The sequence below is a fragment of the Tachysurus fulvidraco genome, chromosome 22 (assembly GCF_022655615.1).
Source record: "Tachysurus fulvidraco isolate hzauxx_2018 chromosome 22, HZAU_PFXX_2.0, whole genome shotgun sequence".
Classification (NCBI taxonomy): Eukaryota; Metazoa; Chordata; class Actinopteri; order Siluriformes; family Bagridae; genus Tachysurus; species Tachysurus fulvidraco.
The window spans coordinates 4,224,655-4,248,411 of record NC_062539.1 but is presented as its reverse complement, the minus strand read 5'-3'; the positions used below and the strand labels follow the sequence as shown (position 1 = coordinate 4,248,411).

Sequence of the window (23,757 nt, the reverse complement as noted above, 5' to 3'; positions counted from 1 at the left end):
TTTTGTCTTTGTTTAACTGGAGGAAGTTTTGATGCATCCAACTGTTAATTTAAGAAATACTGGAGCTCTGGTAGATAGTTCGTAACTTGCAAAATTCAGGCCTATACCTATCATAGAAAGGGGAAAGTTGGAGTTACTGATTACCGAGCTGAGAGTTTCTTTACTTGTGACTCTGGATCAACTCTGGTGTAGAGATAGATGGATCATCAGATGTCAGTGAAGCTCTTTACATCACAGTGAAATCAGGTATTAAACTGCTATCTGGAAATAATTGTTGAATTTATCAGTAATATTATGTTGCTTAAAATGAATTATACATAATTGACAAAATACATAATTTGAGCTTAGATCCTGATCTGTCAGTGAGGGTCAGCAGTGTGGGAGGTGTGGAAGGAGGCAACATCACAGTCCAGTGTCTCTACAGTGCTGAGTATCAGAATAAACTGAAGCAGTGGTGCAGATTCAAAGATGAAAAATGCAACACAGTGTGGATTAAAACATTCTGGCATTCAGTGTACATCAGTGATGATGGGAGAAGATCCTTCAGTGTGATGATGAGCAGACTGAAGAAGAGTGATACTGGATGGTACTGGTGCAGTGCAGGAGATCTGCAGATTCCTGTTCACATCAGTGTCAGTGATCCACCTCCAGGTATTATCACAAACACTGATCAACTTTAACAAATGATGAGGAAGAAATCACAATGATTAGTTTCCTTTGTTTTGACAACAGTCACTACATCAAATACTGCAAAAGTGACTACTAAAACTCACGAAGACAATATGTACATGTAAGTAGGAAAGCTTCATGTTATTTATTCATGGTGTTTTATTTTAAACATTGTTTTATTCAAGGTTCAAGTCTCTGTGCTGAGTGATTGTGTGAAACCTGATGAACTTCCTGGTAGCATCTGGGTTTAATACTTTTAATGAAAATAGAGAAAAAGCGCTCCAAAGTCAACGAAACTTACCGATTTCTGAGGTTGTGCTCTATCTTTAAGAGCTCTTTTTACAGTTATAACCTGGTTGTTAAACCATATAACCTATAATGCATTTCAGAAACTGTGATCCAGAGACATCAGTCACTTAACAAGTGTAAATGATTCCCTGTGATGGTGCAGGGTCTCTGTGTAAAAATGTGATCATGTGACCAGTCTGCGCTTATAGAAGGTTTAAAGTGGATGAGTAATTATTTATAATCTTAATATTTGGTGTCAATAGCTGACAAAGTTTCTTTCTGAGCCTGTTTTTTCTTGCAATTATTACCTGTGACTTGTTCAACGCTGACTTTAATTTAAAAATGTACCTCAATTTTAATACATTCTGTTATTTGTGCCTTTTTTAGAGGGTGTAACAGTATGAGATAAAAAAAAGAAAAAACAGGAAGTCAGCTAGTACAAATTAACATCAGCCACAAGTAGGAAGTGTATTTGTTATACAAGTCTCTTAGAGAAACATGAGCTTTTACTCACTATGTGGTTCTGTAACTCTCCTTGGGTTTTTCCTCTGTATATCAGGTAAGACTAAAATTCTATCATTCTCATATACTGTCTGGGTATCCTTCATTTTCTAAAGGGTTAAAGAAGCTCTTGTTGTTTATTTCCTTTCATGGAGCAGTGGCTGTTAACAGCTTTCATCACTGGTAGATTAAATGTACCTCAGTAGTGACACAATGATTCCTGAATGTTCTGATCGTCCTGATTCAGTATCTGAGTAACGCTAATACTGCTTCCTAATGTGGCTTGCTTGCAGAAGTAGAGAGCATGAGGACACTGAAAAATGTAGCTGTAAAAAGAGGAGGATCTGTCACTATTCCATGTCTTTATGATGAGAAGTACAAAGCAAACAGTAAATTCTGGTGCCAAGGGTACTACTGGCGTACCTGCAGTATCGAAGCCTATTCAAACCCAAGAGGAAATCCATCAGTCATTGATCATCCAGAGCAGAATTTGTTCATGGTGGAACTGAACTCTGTCTCTGAGTCTGGAACGGGTTGGTGTGCTGTAGAAATTGGGGATAAATGGCAGCCGGATGACCGTGATTATTTGTACCTGACGGTTAGTCGTGGTAAGAAACTGAAATGAGAGAATTATAATTGTTATAGATTCCCTTACACCACTCATTTACTGCCTATTTATTCAGATCTGTCAGTGAGCGAGAGCAGAGTGAGAGGTGAGGAAGGAGGCAGCATCACAGTCCAGTGTCTCTACAGTGCTGCGTATCAGAATACACAGAAGCAGTGGTGCAGATTTAAAGATGGACAATGCAACACAGTGAGAACTGAAATAGTCCACAATTCAGCAGTGTACATCAGAGATTATGGGAGAGGAATCTTCAGTGTGTGGATGAGCAGACTGAAGAAGAGTGATGCTGGATGGTACTGGTGCAGTGCAGGAGATCTGCAGGTTCCTGTTCACATCTGTGTCGGTCATCACGATGTGTGCAGCAATGTCCAATGAAGGTTTGCTGTTACACAAACCACTCATTGGCCCCTACAATACAGAGAGGCTCATTTTGTTTCTAAATGACCTACATATTCCACTTGTGCCAGCAGAGGAGAGAAGCCAAAGGGCATCAAACTTCCCTAATTTCATTGTTGTGTGGGATAATGTGGCATTCCACCACTCTGCTGCAGTCACAGAGTGATTTGTGGCACATCCCAGGATGTCAGTATTATACCTGCCTACATGCTCCCCTTTCTTAAACCCCATAGAGGAGTTTTTACAGTATCTGCATGGAGGTGGAAGATGATGTTGATGAGAACTTGTGGTCAAATGCTAGAGAGAGAGCAGACTAGAACTGTAATTTACTATAATGAACAACTACACATGTTACAGTAATGTGTAGAATGTATTTTATTTATTCTTTTTTTTTATTATCATTGCAGCCCTGGAGTTTTTTCCCCTCTTTTTTCACCTTTTGGTTATAATTTTCAAGTACTATATTCATATAAAAAATGAAATTTTGATGAATTTCTTATTCATTTGTGTTACAAATGCTTTCAATAAAGTGAAATTGTGTTACAGTTTTCTATATGAAGAACTTATTGATGTGGAAAATCATTGAAACTTTAAAAAAGAAAAGTTTATCAATTATGTAATGCTTCCTGTTGTTAGTGTTTTTTAGGTCAGTGTGTTGTGAATGAAATGTGTGTTTTCTGAATGAGAATTGTTGCCAGTGTATTTTGGTCTGAGTGAGTTTTGTAGGTGAGATTAACTGTTTGGCACACATTCATGCTGGTAATGCAGACTGTGTGAAGAGTTTTGAAAATGTGGTTTCGGTATTGAACAACGCTTGTTAACAACTGAAAAAAACTGTAATGAGTTTTAGTCAAAATACAGGGAAAAAAAATGTAATTATGTGTGTGTATATGCAGGCGTTTGTATGTATGTGTGTGTATGGTTGTGTATGTCTATGTGTGTGTCTGTGTGTGTATGTGTGTGTGCATGTGTATGCGTGTGTCTGTGTATGTGTTTGTGTATGTGCATGTGTGTGTATGCGTGTGTGTCTGTGTGTGTATGTGCATGCGTGTCTGTGTGTGTCTGTGTGTGTGTGTGTGTGTCTGTGTGTGCTGTATGTGTGTGTCTGTGTATGTGCATGTGCGTGTGTGTGGGTGTATGTGCGTGTGTGGGTGTATGTGCGTGTGTGTAATAGCACTTATTAACACCTATTTGTTGTATGCAAATCTCTCAAGTCACTCATGTCTGTCTTTTGTCACACTCTCCCACCACACATTGTATTTCTCACGCAGAAAAACCACTGGAGCTGCGAGCATCACTTTTTTTTATTTAAGTCATGATCTCCTATTTTAATGTTACAAAATATTCACAAACAATGACATTTTGACTGCTGTTAGAGACGTTTACCAGATAATCAGCATGTGTTTCATGAGTGTCTGTAACTTAGCCAACAGTTTTACAGCCTGTTCACTGACAACACCTGCTCAGAACAAGTAGTCTAGGCCAGTGCTTCTAAAACTGGGGGCCCTGAGATGGTGCCAGGGGGCCCGGCTTTATGACATTTTATAAAATAATGAATTTATCATAAATTTTGAGTAACTAAATCTGTCCAAAACAAATAAATCATAGCATTCGGGTGGTTTATGAGAACATAGGAAGGTTTTAAACAAGTCCTGCAGCTGCATTCAGGATCAGTTGTAGAGGTGGAATGGTGCTCAGAGGCAGACCTGCCAGGAGCGAGGTGCAGTAGTCCAGTGTCGACATATATCAAGGGACTGAACAAGCACCTGAGTGGCCTGACATTTATCATACAGTCACTTAACATGTCAAAGAAAGGGAAACTTTTTTGTACTAAACTTTATTGTAATCAATAACCAAATGTAATATTCCTTCACACAATGTTAATAGATGAATGAATGCAGTTATGATTTTTTACAGAAAAGTTCCACTGACCAAGATAAGAGATTGTGTATGGATGGATAGATAGATAGATAGATAGATAGATAGATAGATAGATAGATAGATAGATAGATAGATAGATAGATAGATAGATAGATAGATCGATCGATAGATCGATCGATCGATCGATCGATCGATCGATAGTCCAACATATGAGCTTCTTATATTCTTGATGTCACCAAGATCACATCCTTCAGTTGTTTATGATACAGAACATCTCTGGCTCTCTGAAACAGAAAACACACCAGGGGTCAGAGTTCTATGTGTTTTGATTATTAATGAGGTTTTCATCAAAATAAAGGAAAATAAATTCTAGATCTTGTTCACAAATTTTTATACATTTTGTTTTCCAAATTAAGTCACAATTGAAAAAGACAAACTTAACAGTCTAGCTTGCAGTTTTGATTGATTGTAATTACCAAAAAGAAATCATCAGAAAAAATAGTTTTGACCTCAAAATGCCACTTTGGTGATTTGACCCATATAATAATGGAGATTATGGGCAAAGTTATGGCATAATAACAAAGTTATGGGCATAATAACAATAATAATGCACAACCTCATCATCCAGCCTGTATGTGCATGCGTGTGTGTGTATGTTTGTGTGTCTGTGTGTATGTGTGTGTTTTTGTCTGTGTGTGCGTGTCTGTGTCAGCACAAACATGTGTGTGCGTATGTATGTGTGTCTGTGTGTGCATATGTGTGTGTGTGTGGGTGGTGTGTGTGTGTGTGTGTGTGTGTGTGTGTGTGTGTGTGTGTGTGTGTGTGTGTGTGTGTGTGTGTGTGTGTGTGTGTGCGTACTTGTGCTTTTAGATTAGATCAATGATACAGTTTTCAAAGACTAAGGGTTTTTTTTCTTGTTAGATTTTTTTTCTTTCCCTCCTCAAATACAGACAGTTATTTAGCTGTAACTCTGACCATATATCTGAGTGCATTAGGTTTGTGGAAAGTATCATGTGTAATAGTCACCTGTTCACCTTTCAATAAAGCAACAAATGTACATGTCTGTAAAACTGCAGAGAAAAACATCATGGTCTAAAGTGTTCAGCATTTCCTGCAAAAGAGAATAATGTGTTTGTACTAACGTGGTTTCATCACTGCTGTGAACTGAATTCACAAACACTGTGGGTGAGAAATAACTCCGATTAGAAATATGTTAAGAAAAACTAATGTTACCTGAATTGTGCTTTGAGTCAGATCTGTTTACAACATAAAAAAAGAAAAGAAAAGAAAGTATATAGTTATAAAGTTATAACGATATCCATTTTTTATGATGTGTATTTTTACATCACCTCCATCTTTGAAAAAGTTAATAAATATAAAATAAGTAAAACTGCAGAGGAAAATAACATGAATAAATTACTGTACATGAAGCTTTCCTACTTACATGTACATTTTGTCTTTATGAGTGTTTATAGTCAATGTTGTAGTATTTGATGTAATCACTGTTGTCAAAACAAAGTAAAATAATCAGTGTGATTTCTGTCTCATCATTTGTTAAAGTTGATCAGTGTTTGTGATAATACCTGGAGGTGGATCACTGACACTGATGTGAACAGGAACCTGCAGATCTCCTGCACTGCACCAGTACCATCCAGTATCACTCTTCTTCAGTCTGCTCATCTTCACACTGAAGGATCTTCTCTCATCATCACTGATGTACACTGCTGAATTCTGGGATGTTTTAGTCTCCACTGTGTTGCATTGTCCATCTTTAAATCTGCACCACTGCTTCTGTGTATTCTGATACTCAGCACTGTAGAGACACTGGACTGTGACGCTGCCTCCTTCCTCACCTCTCACTCTGCTCTCGCTCACTGACAGATCAGGATCTGAATAAATAGGCAGTAAATGATTGGTGTAAGGGAATTTATAACAATTATAATTCTGACTCATTTCAGTTTCTTACCTTGACTAACTGTCAGGTACAAATAATCACTGTCATCAAATTTATCCCCAATTTCTGCAGCACACCAACCCGTTCCAGACTCAGAGACAGAGTTCATTTCGACTGTGAACAAATTCTGCTCTGGATGATCAATGACTGATGGATTTCCTCTTGAGTTTGCATAGGCTATGATAATGCAGGTAGACCAATAGTACCCTTTGCACCAGAATTTATTGTTTGCTTTGTACTTCTCTTCATGAAGACATGGAATAGTGACAGATCCTCCTCTTTTTACAGCTACTTTTTTCTGTGTCCTCATGCTCTCTACCTCTGCAAGCAAGCCACATTAGGAAGCAGTATTAGTGTTACTCAGACACTGAATCAGGACGATCAGAACCTGAAAAGAAAAAAGGTCTAAGACTGACTCCTTCAAATAAGATTCAATCAATAGAATAGGCAGAATAACTTGAATAGGAAACTTTGTTAGAAGACAGGGAGGCTTCGAAGGACACCCGCGTTCAAGGTTAGAGCAACTTTAATTGTTGATCTTGTGTTTTCAAAACTAACCCGTGCAAACTAGGACACATCCTTTAGTGGGGGGGTGGAAGGGTTTCCTACGCACTCCGAAAACATATGTCACTAAAGGACACGTATGCAAGTATAATTACTTCAATCAACAGGTATTAGGAGACTTTGGAGGAATGGAGTCACTTGGGCTTGGTCCTTGTCATAAATACCCCATAGTTTGGGACATCATGGAAAAAATTCAAAGAACACAACAAAACTAACCTTGCCCACCGGAAACTCGTCCACATTACAGTATGTTCCCACAAGATCTGCATCATCCTGCACATGAATTTTTATGCTCTTATAATCCATAAATGGTGTGTGGTGTGATTTTAGGGTTCATATTGGTTTAATAGCCAGCTTAACAAACACAGTGCTACAATACAGTCAGAATCTAATCCATTCAGATTGTAATCAGATTCCAGCACAGTTTATCAGAATGTCCATGCTGCTTGTGCTCCATTATCTTGAATTATTTTCTTAATTATATAAAAGAGAAGCATTTCATCTTGGATGGTCATGTAGACGTAGTAAATTCCACCATGTAAAGTGCTTTCCTAATCATCACTCATATTAACACTGGCTTTACTAGGCGGTTATAATAACAGCGTAGCATAGCAGAGAATAATAATATTCATTCATTCATTCAGTTTCTACCGCTTATCCGAACTATCTCGGGTCGCGGGGAGCCTGTGCCTATCTCAGGCGTCATTGGGCATCAAGGCAGGATACACCCTGGACGGAGTGCCAACCCATCGCAGGGCACAAACACACACACTCAATCGCTGCATAATAATAGCATGCTTTAATTTAAAATCAGAAGATATTTGTCCTACAGGTTTTTACTCATTAAGCGTTGTGGGTTCTGCAGTGTGTTATGTTGTACACTAATGTTGTATATAAGGACTGTAGACCATGTGAACAGAAATGATAAGAGCTAATGTAAAAGGATTTTGAGTTATAATATATTGAAATAAAAACATGAAATATAAACACTTTAAATACATTTCAGATCAAGCAAAAGCCTAAAAAAATTACAGAGTGTACAGAAGAAAGTACAGAAGAGAATAAGTGAAATCTGATAGCTACAGTGAGGACACTGTCATTTTTCTGAATGACGGAGGGTCATGTGACTGTAATGTAAGTCTGTGGAGTGAGTGTGGGGCATGTTGTCCTTGTCCTGACTGAAATTTTATCTGTAAGGATGTTGAGGATGGACACACGACCCAGTAGAGATCCCTGAGGCCCCACAGCCAGTGGACAGTAAGTCATCCTCTAAAGGGAATAAATACAATTGCTGTGTGAAAAGTTTGTAATTTTACTTTACATATTTGAGTGGGTTAAGTATACATTTTTAATCACAAACCTCTTACTGGTAAACCTCATAGCTGTAGAGGGTCTCATTAGTGACATCATTTGGAGAAACCTACAACAGGATATGAATAAAGTCCCTGGCAGATTAGTGAGTAAAGTGTTTATTATGGATTTATACACTTAGATCTGTAGCTTGGACTGAACTGGAACAGACTTAATTTAAGAGAATTTACTCACAGTTTGGATTTTAGAAGCAGTGTTTACAGAGCTGTAGGTCACATCCTGCTTATTATAGTAGTAGTAGTAGTAGTAATAATAATAATAATAATAATAATAATAATAATAATAATAATAATAATAATAATACAAAAAATAATGTAGACTTGGACCAGTGGATTGCGATCTTTACCTTTGGCTTGCGTTTAGCCACAGTGCTGTATATAATGGAGTCTTCATCTGTAAAAGTGGCCTGTTTTTTACTCTAAACAACAAACACACACACACACACACACACACACACACACACACACACACACACACACACACACACACACACACAGATTTGTTTCAAATTAATATAACTATAATTCCACAAGCATTTTATTTTTACTACATGAAGTGAAATTCAGAGATTCTTGGTTAGGACAAAAACAATCACAGGAATGCTTCATAAATTTAAACAGACTTTATGAGACATTGCATCATCAGAGTATAAATACAGAAACTAATATGAAACACAGAACAGATGAAGACATCTTTACCTTTGTAGCCACAGTGCTGTATATAATCGAGTCTTCAGCAGTACAAGTGGGCTTATTCTTAGCCTAAACCACCAAGAGCAACAAGAACAACAACAATAATCATCATTATTTTCATTTAAATGCAGAATTGCACCAATGTATTGATCTTACCTTTGGCTTAGAAACAGTAACTGTGCTGTATACAATGGAGTCTTCATCAGTGTTTGGCTGTTTCACACACACACACACACACACACACACACACACACACACACACACACACACACACACACACACACACACACACACACACACACACACACACACACACACACACATTCTATTCTTTTTATAATGTATTATTATTAATACAGTTTATTAAATCTATTATTAACATTAATGTAACTGTAATCTGAATTCACTTAATCAAAATGACATATTTTATTTATTTATTATTATTTTTAATTTTATCTTTATTTAAAAAAAAATGCAAACATATGTAAAATGTTAAAACTGCCATCCCTCTGGGGTATGTCTCTGGCCAGAGTTTTAACAAATGTGAATGCTTTAATTTCTTCTTTCCTGTAAACAGTTGTAGGATCTCTCAGTCTGAAAAGGTTTTATTTACTGTTAAGTAACAGCACTGATGAGAAATTGTGGTGATGATGTTCATTAAAAGTGCTAAAAGATACTAAAGGCACTGAAATAAGACATAAGACACAGTACTAACTGTGGGAACAGTGGTGTCATTGCTCCTCTCTCTGATCCTGGTTTGATTCTCTAACTCTGGAATAAATAAATAAATAAATAAATAAATAAATAAATAAATAAATAAATAAATAAATAAATAAATAAATTTACACATAGTCAACTGAATCCAATATTTATTGAATTGTATTCAATTAAAACAATAAATACATGAATTATTATTATTATTATTATTATTATTATTATTATTATTATTATTATTATTATTATTAATAATAATAATAATAATAATAATAATAATAATAATAATAATAATAATAATAATTATTATTATTCTCGGGCCGGCCACGACTGAGGTGCCCTTGAGCAAGGCACCGAATCCCCCCCCCCCCAACTGCTACTTCACATTATTGTTATCATACATTTGTGCCACTAGAGGGCACCATCACCTCACCTATATTTACATTTAATTCTTCCTAATCTTTACACTGATGTTCTGTGTACATCTGTGGAGCTCAAACTTTTTCTGCTAACTTTGGCTGATTTTCAAGCCCCACCTGTCCTCCATCACCCCACGAAATGGTGATGAAATACTCCAAGTTTATAAGGTCTAATTTATTGAAATATCAAGTTCTTAATCAATAAATTCAAACAGCATGAAGTTCCAAAATAGAAGAAATAAAAGTGCAGTCGTGTTTCACTTTATGTTGAGTTAAAACACACATGGGTCTGGGTTTTGTCGGGGTTTTTGGTTTTTGTTTGTGGTCCATGTCACACATTTAGACACTGATGTTGTTATGTCCACTACATACACTACTGCCTCTCTATGTGAAGGTTTTTAAGGTTATTCTGTTGAAAATATCTTCCTGACATTAAACTGTCATTTTCTGACATTTTTCCTTCCGGTGCCCTAAATGATGTTTTAATTAACATGCTTTAATGGCTCATTTGTTTGTTTATGGTTGCTTTGAGTGTATTAACTTTATTATCAATAAAGAAAAGCATTAATGAAGATAGAAAAAAAAAAAAAACATCACACCAGCAATCAACATTATCTCCAGAGGAAATAATTTGAAATAATAGAAGAATGAGAACTAATTCAAAACTACAGACACAGCAGGGAAACTTACCACATTTCTTTCTGAGCATACAGATGATGATGACCAGTATCACCAGTGGCAGAAGAAGGGCCACCAGGTACCAATGGTTCAGGGTCCAAACCAAACTACTGACAAACATTTGAAGCATTATTTACCACAGACTGGCTGAATCAACTGCAGTGAAAATATTCATATTAATTTAGTTCATCATTAATCATCATGCATTAATAATCTTTCATTCATCATCAGTAGTTAAATATCATATTGGCATGTTCTCTAGTTAGGCAGAAGTGTAAATTATAGAACTATTACAACACCTAAAAATTATTTAAACATTCTACTTTAATACAGTACTGTACCAAGTGTACATGTAGTTATTTTATTACTTCATACCTGTGGTGTAAATTGTCATAAAATATAAAATGATATTAGTAGAAAATTTTCTTTCCTAAATCTGGTACTCATTGATTTCATGTGTATTTACATAAGATCATGTGACATGAGAAAGTTTCAACAAGCAAGAAATTATCATGTAATGTTCACATGTTTGTCTTTGAATAAGGCAACAAATGTACATGTCTCTAAAACTGCAGAGAAAAACATCATGGTCTAAAGTGTTCAACATTTTCTGTGAGAGAGAATAAAGATGTGTTTGTACTAACGTGGTTTCATTACGACTGGAAACTAATGTCACAAACACTGCGGGCGAGAAATAACTCACATTAGAAACATGTGTTAAGAAGAACTGATACACTAATTTTCTTCCAAATATGTAAATCTGATGTTACCTGAATTGTGCTTTGAGTCAGATCTGTTTAAAACGTAGAAAAAGAAAGTAAGTTTGATCACTTGAAATATTTTTCCTTCGTTCATATACATTAGCTCATGGCGATTACCTCTCAGACAGATTTGTATCCATTTTTTATGATGTTTATTTTTCACATCACTTCCATCTTTGAATATACAAATATAAAACATGTAAAACTGCAGATGAAAACACCATGACTAAATAACATGAAGCTTTCCTACATACGTGTACGTATTGTCTTGATGAGCGATTGTAGTCACTGTTGTAGTCACTGTTGTAGTCAGTGCTGTTGTCTTTGATGCAGTAACTGTTAACAAAGCAAAATAATGAGTGTGATTTCTGTCTCATCATTTGTTAAAGTTGATCAGTGTTTGTGATAATACCTGGAGGTGGATCACTGACACTGATGTGAACAGGAACCTGCAGATCTCCTGCACTGCACCAGTACCATCCAGCATCACTCTTCTTCAGTCTGCTCATCTTCACACTGAAGGATCTTCTCCCATCATCACTGATGTACACTGCTGAATTCTGGGATGTTTCAGTCCTCACTGTTTGGCATTGTCCATCTTTAAATCTGCACCACTGCTTCTGTGTATTCTGATATGCAGCACTGTAGAGACACTGGACTGTGATGCTGCCTCCTTCCTCACCTCTCACTCTACTCTTCCTCACTGACAGATCTGAATAAATAGGCTGTAAATGAGTGGTGTAAGATAATTTATAACAATTATAATTCTGACTTATTTTGGTTTCTTACCTCTACTAACCGTCAGGTACCAATGATCATGATCATCCTGCTGCCATTTATCCCCAATTTCTACAGCACACCAACCCGTTCCAGACTCAGAGACAGAGTTCAGTTCCACCGTGAACAAATTCTGCTCTGGATGATCAATGACTGATGGATTTACACTTTTTTTTCTTTTTGTTTGCATAGGCTACGATACTGCAGGTAGACCAATAGTTCCCTTTGCACCAGAATTTTTTGTTTGCTTTGTACTTCTCTTCATAAAGACATGGAATAGTGACAGATCCTCCTCTTTTTACAGCTACATTTTTCAGTGTCCTCATGCTCTCTACCTCTGCAAGCAAGCCACATTAGGAAGCAGTATTAGCGTTACTCAGATACTGAATCAGGACGATCAGAACATTCAGGAATCACTGTGTCACTACTGAGGTACATTTAATCTACCAGTGATGAAAGCTGTTAACAGCCACTGCTCCATGAAAGGAAATAAACAACAAGAGCTTCTTTAACCCTTTAGAAAATGAAGGATACCCAGACAGTATATGAGAATGATAGAGTTTTAGTCTTACCTGATATACAGAGGAAAAACCCAAGGAGAGTTACAGAACCACATAGTGAGTAAAAGCTCATGTTTCTCTAAGAGACTTGTATAAAAAAATACACTTCCTACTTGTGGCTGATGTTAATTTGTACTAGCTGACTTCCTGTTTTTTCTTTTTTTTTTTTATCTCATACTGTTACACCCTCTAAAAAAGGCACAAATAAAAGAATTTATTAATTGAGGTACATTTTTAAATTAATGTCAGTGTTGAACAAGTCACAGGTAATATATGCAAGAAAAAACAGGCTCAGAAAGAAACTTTGCCAGCTATTGACACCAAATATTAAGATTATAAATAATTACTCATCCACTTTAAACCTTCTATAAGCGCAGACTGGTCACATGATCACATTTTTACACAGAGACCCTGCACCATCACAGGGAATCATTTACACTTGTTAAGTGACTGATGTCTCTGGATCACAGTTTCTGAAATGCATTATAGGTTATATGGTTTAACAACCAGGTTATAACTGTAAAAAGAGCTCTTAAAGATAGAGCACAACCTCAGAAATCGGTAAGTTTCGTTGACTTTGGAGCGCTTTTTCTCTATTTTCATTAAAAGTATTAAACCCAGATGCTACCAGGAAGTTCATCAGGTTTCACACAATCACTCAGCACAGAGACTTGAACCTGCAGTACATTTTATTTCTAATATTACTTAACTATTTGGCAACATTCATGCAGACTGTGTGAAGAGTTTTGAAAATGTGGTTTCGGTATTGAACAATGCTTGTTTGCAACTGAAAAAAAACTTTATTGAATTTTAGTCAAAATACAGGAAAAAAATGTAATTACCAAAAAAAATCATCAGAAAAAAATAGTCTGACCTCAAAATCCCACTTTGGTGCTTTGACCCATATAATAATGGAGATTATGGGCAAAGTATAGAAACATTAACAATAACAATCCACAACACCATCATCCAGCCTCTCTGTGTGTGTGTGTGTGTGTGTGTGTGTGTGTGTGTGTGTGTGTGTGTGTGTGTGTTAGTGTGTGCATGTGTGTGTCTGTGTGTGTTTGTGTATGTACATGCATGTGTATACAGTATGTGTGTGTGTGTCTGTGTGTGTCTGTGTCTGTTTATGTACATGCGTGTGTATGTGTTTGCCTTTGTGTGTGTATGTGCATGCGTATGTATGTGTGTGTGTGTGTGTGTGTGTATGTGTGTGTGTGTGTGTGTGTGTGTGTTTGTGTGTGTGTACAGTATGTGTGTGTGTGTAATAGCACTTCCTTCCCTGTTTGCTGCATGTACTGTATGTACAGTATATAAAAAAATTTCTTCGTGTGTCTGTGTGTGTCTTTGTACTGTGTGCGTGTCTGTGTGTGTATGTGCATGCGTTTGTATGTTTCTGTGTCTATGTGTGTCTATGTGTGTATGTGTGCGTGCATGTGTGTGTCTGTGTGTGTCTTTGTACTGTATGCGTGTCTGTGTGTGTGTATGTACATGCGTTTGTATGTGTGTGTGTCTGTGTGTCTATGTGTGTATGTGTGCGTGCATGTGTGTGTGTGTGTGTGTGTGTGTGTGTGTGTGTGTGTGTTTGTGTATATGCATCCGTGTGTAAATGTGTCTGTGTATGTGTGTCTGTATGTGTGCATGCGTGTGTATGTGTGTGTCTGTGTATATGTTTGTGGGTGGGTGTGAGTATGTATATATGTGTGTTAGTCTGTGTGTATTTTTATATGTTTGTGGGTGAGTGTGCATGTGTGTGTATGTGTTTTTGTGTATATGTGTGTATGAGTGTCTGTGTGTGTATGTGAGTGTTTTTGTGTATGAATTTATGTGTGTGTGTGTGTGTGTGTGTGTGTGTGTGTGTGTGTGTGTGTGTGTGTGTGTGTGTGTGTGTGTGTGTGTGTGTGTGTGTGTGTGTGTGTGCATGTGTTTGTGTGTGTGTGTTTCCTTATTTTGTTCATCTTCTAATATGAATCATCCCTCCAGTGACATCTAGTTGCTTTACAGTACTGAAGTACATGGTTCACTGTACTGGTACTTTCTTTGGTTATAAGTCATCCAAAGTTTTTTTTTTTTTTTTCACTTACATCTCAAAGTACATTTTCCTGTTATTTATTTATTTATTTATTTATTTATTTATTTATTTATTTATTTATTTAGTTAGTTAGTTAGTTAGTTAGTTAGTTAGTTAATAAAACATTCAGCTTCTACACTTCAGGCACCAGATGTTGTCTGAGACAGTGGAGACAGATGAGCATCACTGACCAGAGTGATTAAACAATCTTTATTCTGTTGCAATCTTACAGACTGAAGTTTTTGGGGTATTTTTTGTCTGTAATGTTGTAATATGCAAAATAATTGTTTTTAAATAGCAAAACTGTATTATTCATTTGAAGAGAAAAAAAAATTAAGAAAAAAAAAACAAAAGAGCTGTGATTTCTGATTACACTTACAAACTGTCAGCTTAAGTACTGTAACCAGATGACATGTAGTTATTTACTTCCCTCACTGGTGCACATTATCATGACGCATGATTTCATGTTTATTTACATAATCCCATGTGACAAGAGAACGTTTCTATAAGCAAGAAAGTATCATGTGTAATAATCACCTGTTCACTTACTGCTTAAATACTGCATTGTTTGGGTTTGAACTCTAAGCACAAGTTCATCTTTTCAATAAAGCAACAAATTTACATATCTATAAAACTGCAGAGAAAAACATCATTTACATTTACATTTACATTTACAGCATTTGGCAGACGCCCTTATCCAGAGCGACGTACATAAGTGCTTAAATCTCTAACACTGAATACATTAATGCTGGTTCACTGGGTTACATACTTAAGATACCATGAGTTTAAAACATTTGTTCAAAGTTACAATGAAAAAGTGTCAAAGTTTTTTTTTTTGTTTGTTTGTTTTTAATGCAAAAGATATGGAAAGAAGTGCTAGTTGAAGTGTTTCCTGAATAAGTAGGTCTTCAACCGCCGCTTGAAAATAGCCAGTGACTCAGCTGTCCGAACCTCTAGGGGAAGTTCATTCCACCACCTTGGTGCCAGAACAGAGAAGAGTCTTGTAGTATACTTGCCTCTTACCCTGAGAGATGGTGGAACCAGTCGAGCAGTGCTGGTAGATCGGAGGTTGCGAGGTGCAGTGAGAGGAATGATGAGGGCTTTGAGGTAAGAGGGAGCTGGTCCATTTTTGGCTTTGTAGGCCAGCATCAGTGTTTTGAATCGGATGCGTGCAGCTACCGGAAGGCAGTGGAGGGATCGCAGCAGCGGGGTGGTATGCGAGAACTTTGGCAGGTTGAAAACAAGCCGGGCAGCTGCATTTTGGATCATTTGCAGAGGACGGATTGCGTTCATAGGTAGACCTGCCAGCAGTGCATTGCAGTAATCCAGTCTAGAAATGACAAGAGACTGAACAAGTACCTGGGCAGTCTGTGTGGACAAAAATGGCCGAATCCTTCTAATGTTGTAGAGAAGAAACCGACATGAGCGAGTCACATTAGCAACATGAGAGGAAAAGGACAGTTGTTTGTCCATGGTTACCCCAAAGTTGCGAGCTGTGACTGAAGGGGAGATGAGATCATTGTGCAGGGATATAGCAAGATCGTGACCTGGGGATGAATCACTTGGGATGAACAGCAGTTCAGTTTTGCTAGGATTAAGCTTTAACTGATGAGCAGTCATCCGTGATGAAATTTCTGCCAGACATGCTGAGATCCGCTCAGAAGCTGTGGCATCTGAGGGTGGGAAAGAGAAGATAAGTATCTTAATGTATCATCAGCATAGCAGTGGTAAGAGAACCCATGTGATGAAATAACTTCACCAAGAGAGTGAGTATACAGGGAGAAAAGAAGAGGACCAAGTACTGAGCCCTGTGGGACGCCAGTGGAGAGTCTGCGTGGAGCAGATGTCACTCCCCTCCATGTTACCTGATATGAGCGTCCTTCCAGGTAGGAGGCAAACCATTCCCAAGCTGATCCGCAAATCCCAAGACTCTTGAGGGTGGATAAGAGAGTCTTGTGGTTGACCGTATCAAACGCTGCTGAAAGGTCGAGGAGGATAAGTACGGATGACAGTTTGGCTGATCTAGCAGTATGTAGCTTCTCAGAGACATCCAAAAGGGTTGTCTCTGTAGAGTGAGCTGCTTTAAAGCCAGACTGGTTGGGATCTTGGAGGTTGTTCTGTGAGAGATAGACAGACAGTTGATTATAGACAATGCGTTCAAGAATTTTTGAAAGAAATGAGAGAAGTGATACCGGTCATCATGGTCTAAATTGTTCAGCATTTTCTGCAAGAGAGAATAAAGGTGTTTTAGCACTTACGTGTTTTCATCACTGCTGGGGACAAAATCCACAAACACTGTGGGTGACAAATAACTCAGATTAGAAACATGTGTTAAGAAGAACTGATATACAAATTTTGTTCCAAATATGTAAATCTGATGTTACCTGAATTGTGCTTTTAGTCAGATCTGTTAAAGACATAAAAGAAAAAGAAAGTAACATTTTATCACTTGAAATATTTTTCCTTCATTCATATACATTAGCTCATGGTGATTGCAGTCTCTCAGACAGATTCATAATGATATCCATTTTTTATGATGTTTATTTTTCACATCACTTCCATCTTTGAAAAAGTTCATAGATATAAAACATAAAACTACAGAGGAAAACACCATGCCTAAATTACATGAAGCTTTCCTACATGTGCGTATTGTCTTTGTGAGTGTTTGTAGTCGCCATTGTAGTATTTGATGTAGTGACTGTTGTCAAAACAAAGGAAATAATCAGTGTGATTTCTCTCTCATCATTTGTTAAAGTTGATCAGTGTTTGTGATAATACCTGGAGGTGGATCACTGACACTGATGTGAACAGGAACCTGCAGATCTCCTGCACTGCACCAGTACCATCCAGTATCACTCTTCTTCAGTCTGCTCATCTTCACACTGAAGGATCTTCTCCCATCATCACTGATGTACACTGCTGAATAGCGGAATGTATTAATCCACACTGTGTTGCATTGTTCATCTTTGAATCTGCACCACTGCTTCTGTGTATTCTGATACTCAGCACTGTAGAGACACTGGACTGTGATGCTGCTTCCTTCCTCACCTCTCACTCTGCTCTCCCTCACTGACAGATCAGGATCTAAGCACAAATTATGTATTTTGTAAATTATGTATAATTCATTTTAAGCAACATCATATTACTAATAAATTCAATAATTATTTCCAGATAGCAGTTTAATACCTGATTTCACTGTGATGTAAAGAGCTTCACTACCATCTAATGATCCGTCTATCTCTACACCACACCAGTACCATCCAGTGTCTTTTGTCTAGAGATGATCCAGAGTCACAGTAAAGAAACTCTCAGCTCGGTAATCAGTAACTCTAACTTTCCAATTTCCATGATAGGTATATGCCTGAATTTTGCAAATTAAGAAATATCTACCAGAGCACCAGTATTTCTTATATTGTATATATTCCCTATTATAATGACATGGGATGGTGACAGATGATCCAGGTTTAAGACTAAAGTACCTCTGTGACTGAACGGCATCAACTGAATACAGAACAGAAAAACACTGCAATTACTCAGAGACAATAAAATATCGATACATGATAATACGTTACATTGCATATGCAAGACTACATGAGAAATTAACTTACCGGAAATGATGAGAATAAAAATAAAAAAGCAGCTCATGTTGATTTGTTCTGATGTTGAATCAGATGTGAGGGATTCTTACGTCCTGCTTCTCTGTGAAGTTGGTACTGTGTCTGTAGCGGCTCAAGCAGTTCCTCTTCCTGCTCATCACACTTTGTGCTCTAAAAGCAGTTTGAAGAGAAGAAGGCTGACAAAGGAACACATTTTTATAGCTGTTATAACTGAGACAGGGTTCATTGCATGCCTTGCAGTGCAGACACATGGTATACTATTCTTAATAAATCTTTTCTAGTTTTATTAATTCATGTTACTTTAAGCTAAGTTTTGCACCACAGTCTCCCTCTTATATGGTTATAAAACATGTTGCTGTATGATGTCCAACCTGGAAGGACCAGTTTTTTTATGGCCTGCTTCATTGTGCCCACAAAGGCATCATTGCTCCAATCATGTCTTCTTTTTAATAATATGTACTTCAATATATAGAATTGGGGAAGAATTATGAACTAATTGTGAACAGAGAAAAAACTTAATGTGAATCTTGGTGTGATCAGTGGTGCAGTGCTAGAAGATAAGAGGAAGTGTGGTGCAGTGAGTGGTTTGTTACTGTAAGTACTTTGATTTTTGAGGCTGCGGGTCTGATTTTGGCTTTGTAGACAAGCCTCAGTGTTCTATATCTTAAGTGTGTGGCTCCAGTAGGGGGAGAAATATAACAATAGGGTGGTTTAGGAGAACATAGGAAGGTTTTAAACAAGTCCTGCAGCTTCATTCAGGATCAGTTGTAGAGGTGGAATGGTGCTCAGAGGCAGACCTGCCAGGAGCGAGGTGCAGTAGTTCAGTGTCGACATATATCAAGGGACTGAACAAACACCTGAGTGGCCTGACATTTATCATAGATACATTTAACAAGTCAGAGAAAGGGAAACTTTTTTGTACTAAACTTTATTGTAATCAACAACCAAATGTAATATTCCTTCACACAATGTTAATAGATGAATGCATGCACTTATGCTTTTTTACAGAAAAGGTCCACTGACCAAGATAATCATTTTTTTATAGATAGATAGATAGATAGATAGATAGAAAGATAGATAGATAGATAGATAGATAGATAGATAGATAGATAGATAGATAGAGTAGATCCAACATTCCTGCTTCTTATATTCTCCTTGTCACCAAGATCACGTCCTTCACTTGTCTGCGATACTCTGGCTCTCTGAAAAAGAAAACACACCAGGGGTCAATCACAGTGTGTATTACAGCTCACCAGGTTACACAGAACAATAAAGAGACGAGAGATGAATTAGATCAATGATACAGTATGCAAAGTTTAATGTTTTTATGTTTCTTGTTTGTATTTTTTTCTTTCCCTCTGCAAATTCAGACAGCTATTAGGCTGTAACTCTGCTCCATCAGTGTAACTAAAGTCTTTACATTACAGTTGTCTGAGTGCATTAGGCCTGTGGCTGCCATGTTCTGTTGTTATTGTTTTATTTCAGTTTTATAAATTAAATCTCAATGTGTTTTGATTACAAATGAGTTTTTAGTCAAAATACAGGGAAAATATTTTAGATCTTGTTCACAAAATTCTTATTCTAATTATTATATGAAAAATCATCAGAAAAAATAGTTTTGACCTCAAAATGCCACTTTGGTGCTTTGACCAATACTGTAATAATGGAGATTATGGGCAAAGCATAGAAATTTTAACAACAATAACTGTTCATAACACCATCACCATATAATTCTAATAATTTAAAACATTTTTTGTGTGTGCTTTTGTGTGTGTGTGTGTGTGTGTGTGTGTGTGTGTGTGTGTGTGTGTGTGTGTGTGTGTGTGTGTGTGTGTGTGTGTGTGTGTGTGTGTGTGTGTGTGTGTGTTTCCTTAATTTGTTCATCTTCTAATTTGAATCATCCCTCTGCTTTACAGTACTGAAGTACATGGTTTACTGTACTGGTAGTGTCTTTGGTTATAAATCATCCAAAATACATTTTTGCTTACATCTTATAGTTTATTTATTTTTATGTTTACTTTTTGTTATTTATTTACATATTTATATAACAAAATATTTAGCTTCTACACTTCAGGCACCAGCTGATGTCTGAGACAGTAGAGACAGATGAGCATCACTGACCAGAGTGATTAGTAGAGATCCCTGAGGCCCCACAGCCAGTGGACAGTAAGTCATCCTCTAAAGGGAATAAATACAATTGCTGTGTGAAAAGTTTGTAATTTTACTTTACATATTTGAGTGGGTTAAGTATACATTTTTAATCACAAACCTCTTACTGGTAAACCTCATAGCTGTAGAGGGTCTCGTTAGTGACATCATTTGGAGAAACCTAGAACAGGATATGAATAAAGTCCCTGGCAGATTAGTGAGTAAAGTGTTTATTATGGATTTATACACTTAGATCTGTAGCTTGGACTGAACTGGAACAGACTTAATTTAACAGAATTTACTCACGGTTTTGTTGTTGGAAGCAGTGTCCTCATCCTCATCCTGTTTATAATAATAATAATAATAATAATAATAATAATAATAATAATAAGGAAATTGATGTAGACTTGGACCAATGGATTGACATCTTTACCTTTGGCTTGCGTTTAGCCACAGTGCTGTATATAATGGAGTCTTCATCTGTAAAAGTGGCATGTTTTTTACTCTAAACCACACACACACACACACACACACACACACACACACACACACACACACACACACACACACACACACACACACACACACACACACAAAGATTTGTTTTAAATTATTCTATGATTCACATTAATGTAATTTGAACTAACTTAACTTATTAACATATTTTATTTATTTTTTTATTTTCATTTTTTAATTTTATCTTTATTAAATATAAACTGCAAAAATATGTAAAATGTTAAAACTGCTATCCCTCTGGGGTATGTTTGTGGCCAAAGTATGAATGTTTTAATTTCGTCTTTCCTGTCCTGTAAACAGTTGTAGGATCTCTCAGTCTGAAAAGGTTTTATTTACTGTTAAGTAACAGCACTGATGAGAAATTGTGGTGATGATGTTCATTAAAAGTGCTAAAAAGGTACTAAAGGCACTGAAATAAGACATAAGACACAGTACTAACTGTGGGAACAGTGGTGTCATTGCTCCTCTCTCTGATCCTGGTTTGATTCTCTAACTCTGGAATAGAGAATTAATAAAAAAATAAAAATAAATTTACACATAGTCAACTGAAATCAGTATTTATTGAATTGTATTCAATTAAAACAATAAATAAATGAATTAATAATAATAATAATAATAATAATAATAATAATAATAATAATAATAATAATAATAATAATTCTCGGGTCGGCCACGACTGAGGTGCCCTTGAGCAAGGCACCGAATCCCCCCAACTTTTACTTCACATTATTGTTATCATACATTTGTGCCACTAGAGGGCACCATCACCTCACCTATATTTACATTTAATTCTTCCTAATCTTTACACTCATGTTCTGTGTACATCTGTGGAGCTCAAACATTTTCTGCTAACTTTGGGTGATTTTCAAGCCCCACCTGTCCTCCATCACCCCACGAAATGCTGATGAAATACTCCAAGTTTACAAGGTCTAATTTATTGAAATATCAAGTTCTAAATCAATAAAATCAAACAGCATGAAGTTCCAAAATAGAAGAAATAAAAGTGCAGTCGTGTTTCACTTTATGTTGAGTTAAAACACACATGGGTCTGGGTTTTGTCGGGGTTTTTGGTGTTTGTTTGTGGTCCATGTCACACATTTAGACACTGATGTTGTTATGCCCACTACATACACTACTGCCTCTCTATGTGAAGGTTTTTAAGATTGTTCTGTTAAATATTTTTCTGACATTAAATCGTAATTTTCTAACTATTTTTATTCCGGTGCCCTAAATGATGTTTTACTTTTACTTTACAATGTCCTATTTGTTTGTTTATGGGTGCTTTGTGTGTATGAGCTTTATTATCAATAAAGAAAAGCATTAATGAAGGTTGAAAAAAAAAAAAAAAAAAAAAAAAAAAACCTGCACCCTGTCATGTCTTTTTTCCCCACTAGATGGCGACTAAAAGAACCGTGGGATTCCACGGAATCAACATTATCTCCGAAAAAAAAAACAAAAAAAACAAGTGATATTCATGACATGACAGAAAAATACAGTGTAAAGGCTCAGACTGTAATAACTGGTGAGTTTACAATCAGTGTATGTGACTTTCTTCCCCTCTGTTCTCCTGTTTTCTATTTGCCCACAGATTCTAGGTGCACTGTGTTTGACTCCTGACTGATTTATCTGACTGTCAAATCTTTGAATCTGTCCTCTGGTTGTATGAACACTGTATTATATTTGATTGTGTTGAATTTCTTGTTAATGAACCTCCAGTGAATGGATTTTAACATCTCAGACCTGCGCATTTGAAATAATAGAAGAATGAGAACTAATTCAAAACTACAGACACAGCAGGGACACTTACCACATTTCTTTCTGAGCATACAGATGATGATGACCAGTATCACCAGTGGCAGAAGAAGGGCCACCAGGTACCAATGGTTCAGGGTCCAAACCAAACTACTGACAAACATTTGAAGCATTATTTAGCACAGACTGGCTGAATCAACTGCAGTGAAAATATTCATTAATTCAGTTCACCATTAATCATCATGCATTAATAATCCTTCATTCATCATCAGTAGTTAAATATCCTATTGGCATGTTCTCTAGTTAGGCAGAAGTGTAAAGTATCAAACTGTTACAACATTTACAAATATTTTAAACGTTCTACTTTAATAAAGTACTGTACCAAGAGTACATGTAGTTATTTTATTACTTTCTACCTGTGGTGTAAATTGTCATGAAATACAAAATAATATTAGTAGTAAATTTTCTTTCCTGTGAATCTGGTACTCATTGATTTTATGTGTATTTACATAAGATCATGTGACATGAGAAAGTTTCAACAAGCAAGAAATGATCATGTAATGTTCACATGTTTGTCTTTGAATAAAGCAACAAATGTACATGTCTCTAAAACTGCAGAGAAAAACGTCATGGTCTACATTACGCAGCATTTTCTGCCAGAGAGAATAAAGGTGTTTTCCCAACACTGTGGGTGAGAAATAACTCAAATTAGAAACATGTGTTAAGAAGAACTGATACATCTGATGTTACCTGAATTGTGCTTTGAGTCAGATATGTTTACAACATAGAAGAAAAAGAGAATA

General features: G+C 36.5%; 1 protein-coding gene and 2 pseudogenes across 1 annotated transcript in view; 1 reads left to right on the top strand and 2 right to left on the bottom strand.

Moving 5' to 3' along the window:
- LOC113661201 overlaps positions 1-3,036 on the top strand; it is a 32,376-nt gene extending 29,340 nt beyond the window's left edge. Inside the window, exons 15-16 of the mRNA XM_047806754.1 lie at positions 1,752-2,066; positions 2,142-3,036. Coding sequence (XP_047662710.1) covers positions 1,752-2,066; positions 2,142-2,458 — 632 coding nt within the window. The 3' untranslated portion in view covers positions 2,459-3,036. The remainder of the gene's footprint in view (positions 1-1,751; positions 2,067-2,141) is intronic.
- Positions 3,037-7,676: 4,640 nt separating this feature from the next.
- LOC125139919 lies at positions 7,677-19,115 on the bottom strand (annotated as a pseudogene).
- LOC125139923 lies at positions 11,874-13,634 on the bottom strand (annotated as a pseudogene).
- Positions 19,116-23,757: the final 4,642 nt, after the last annotated feature.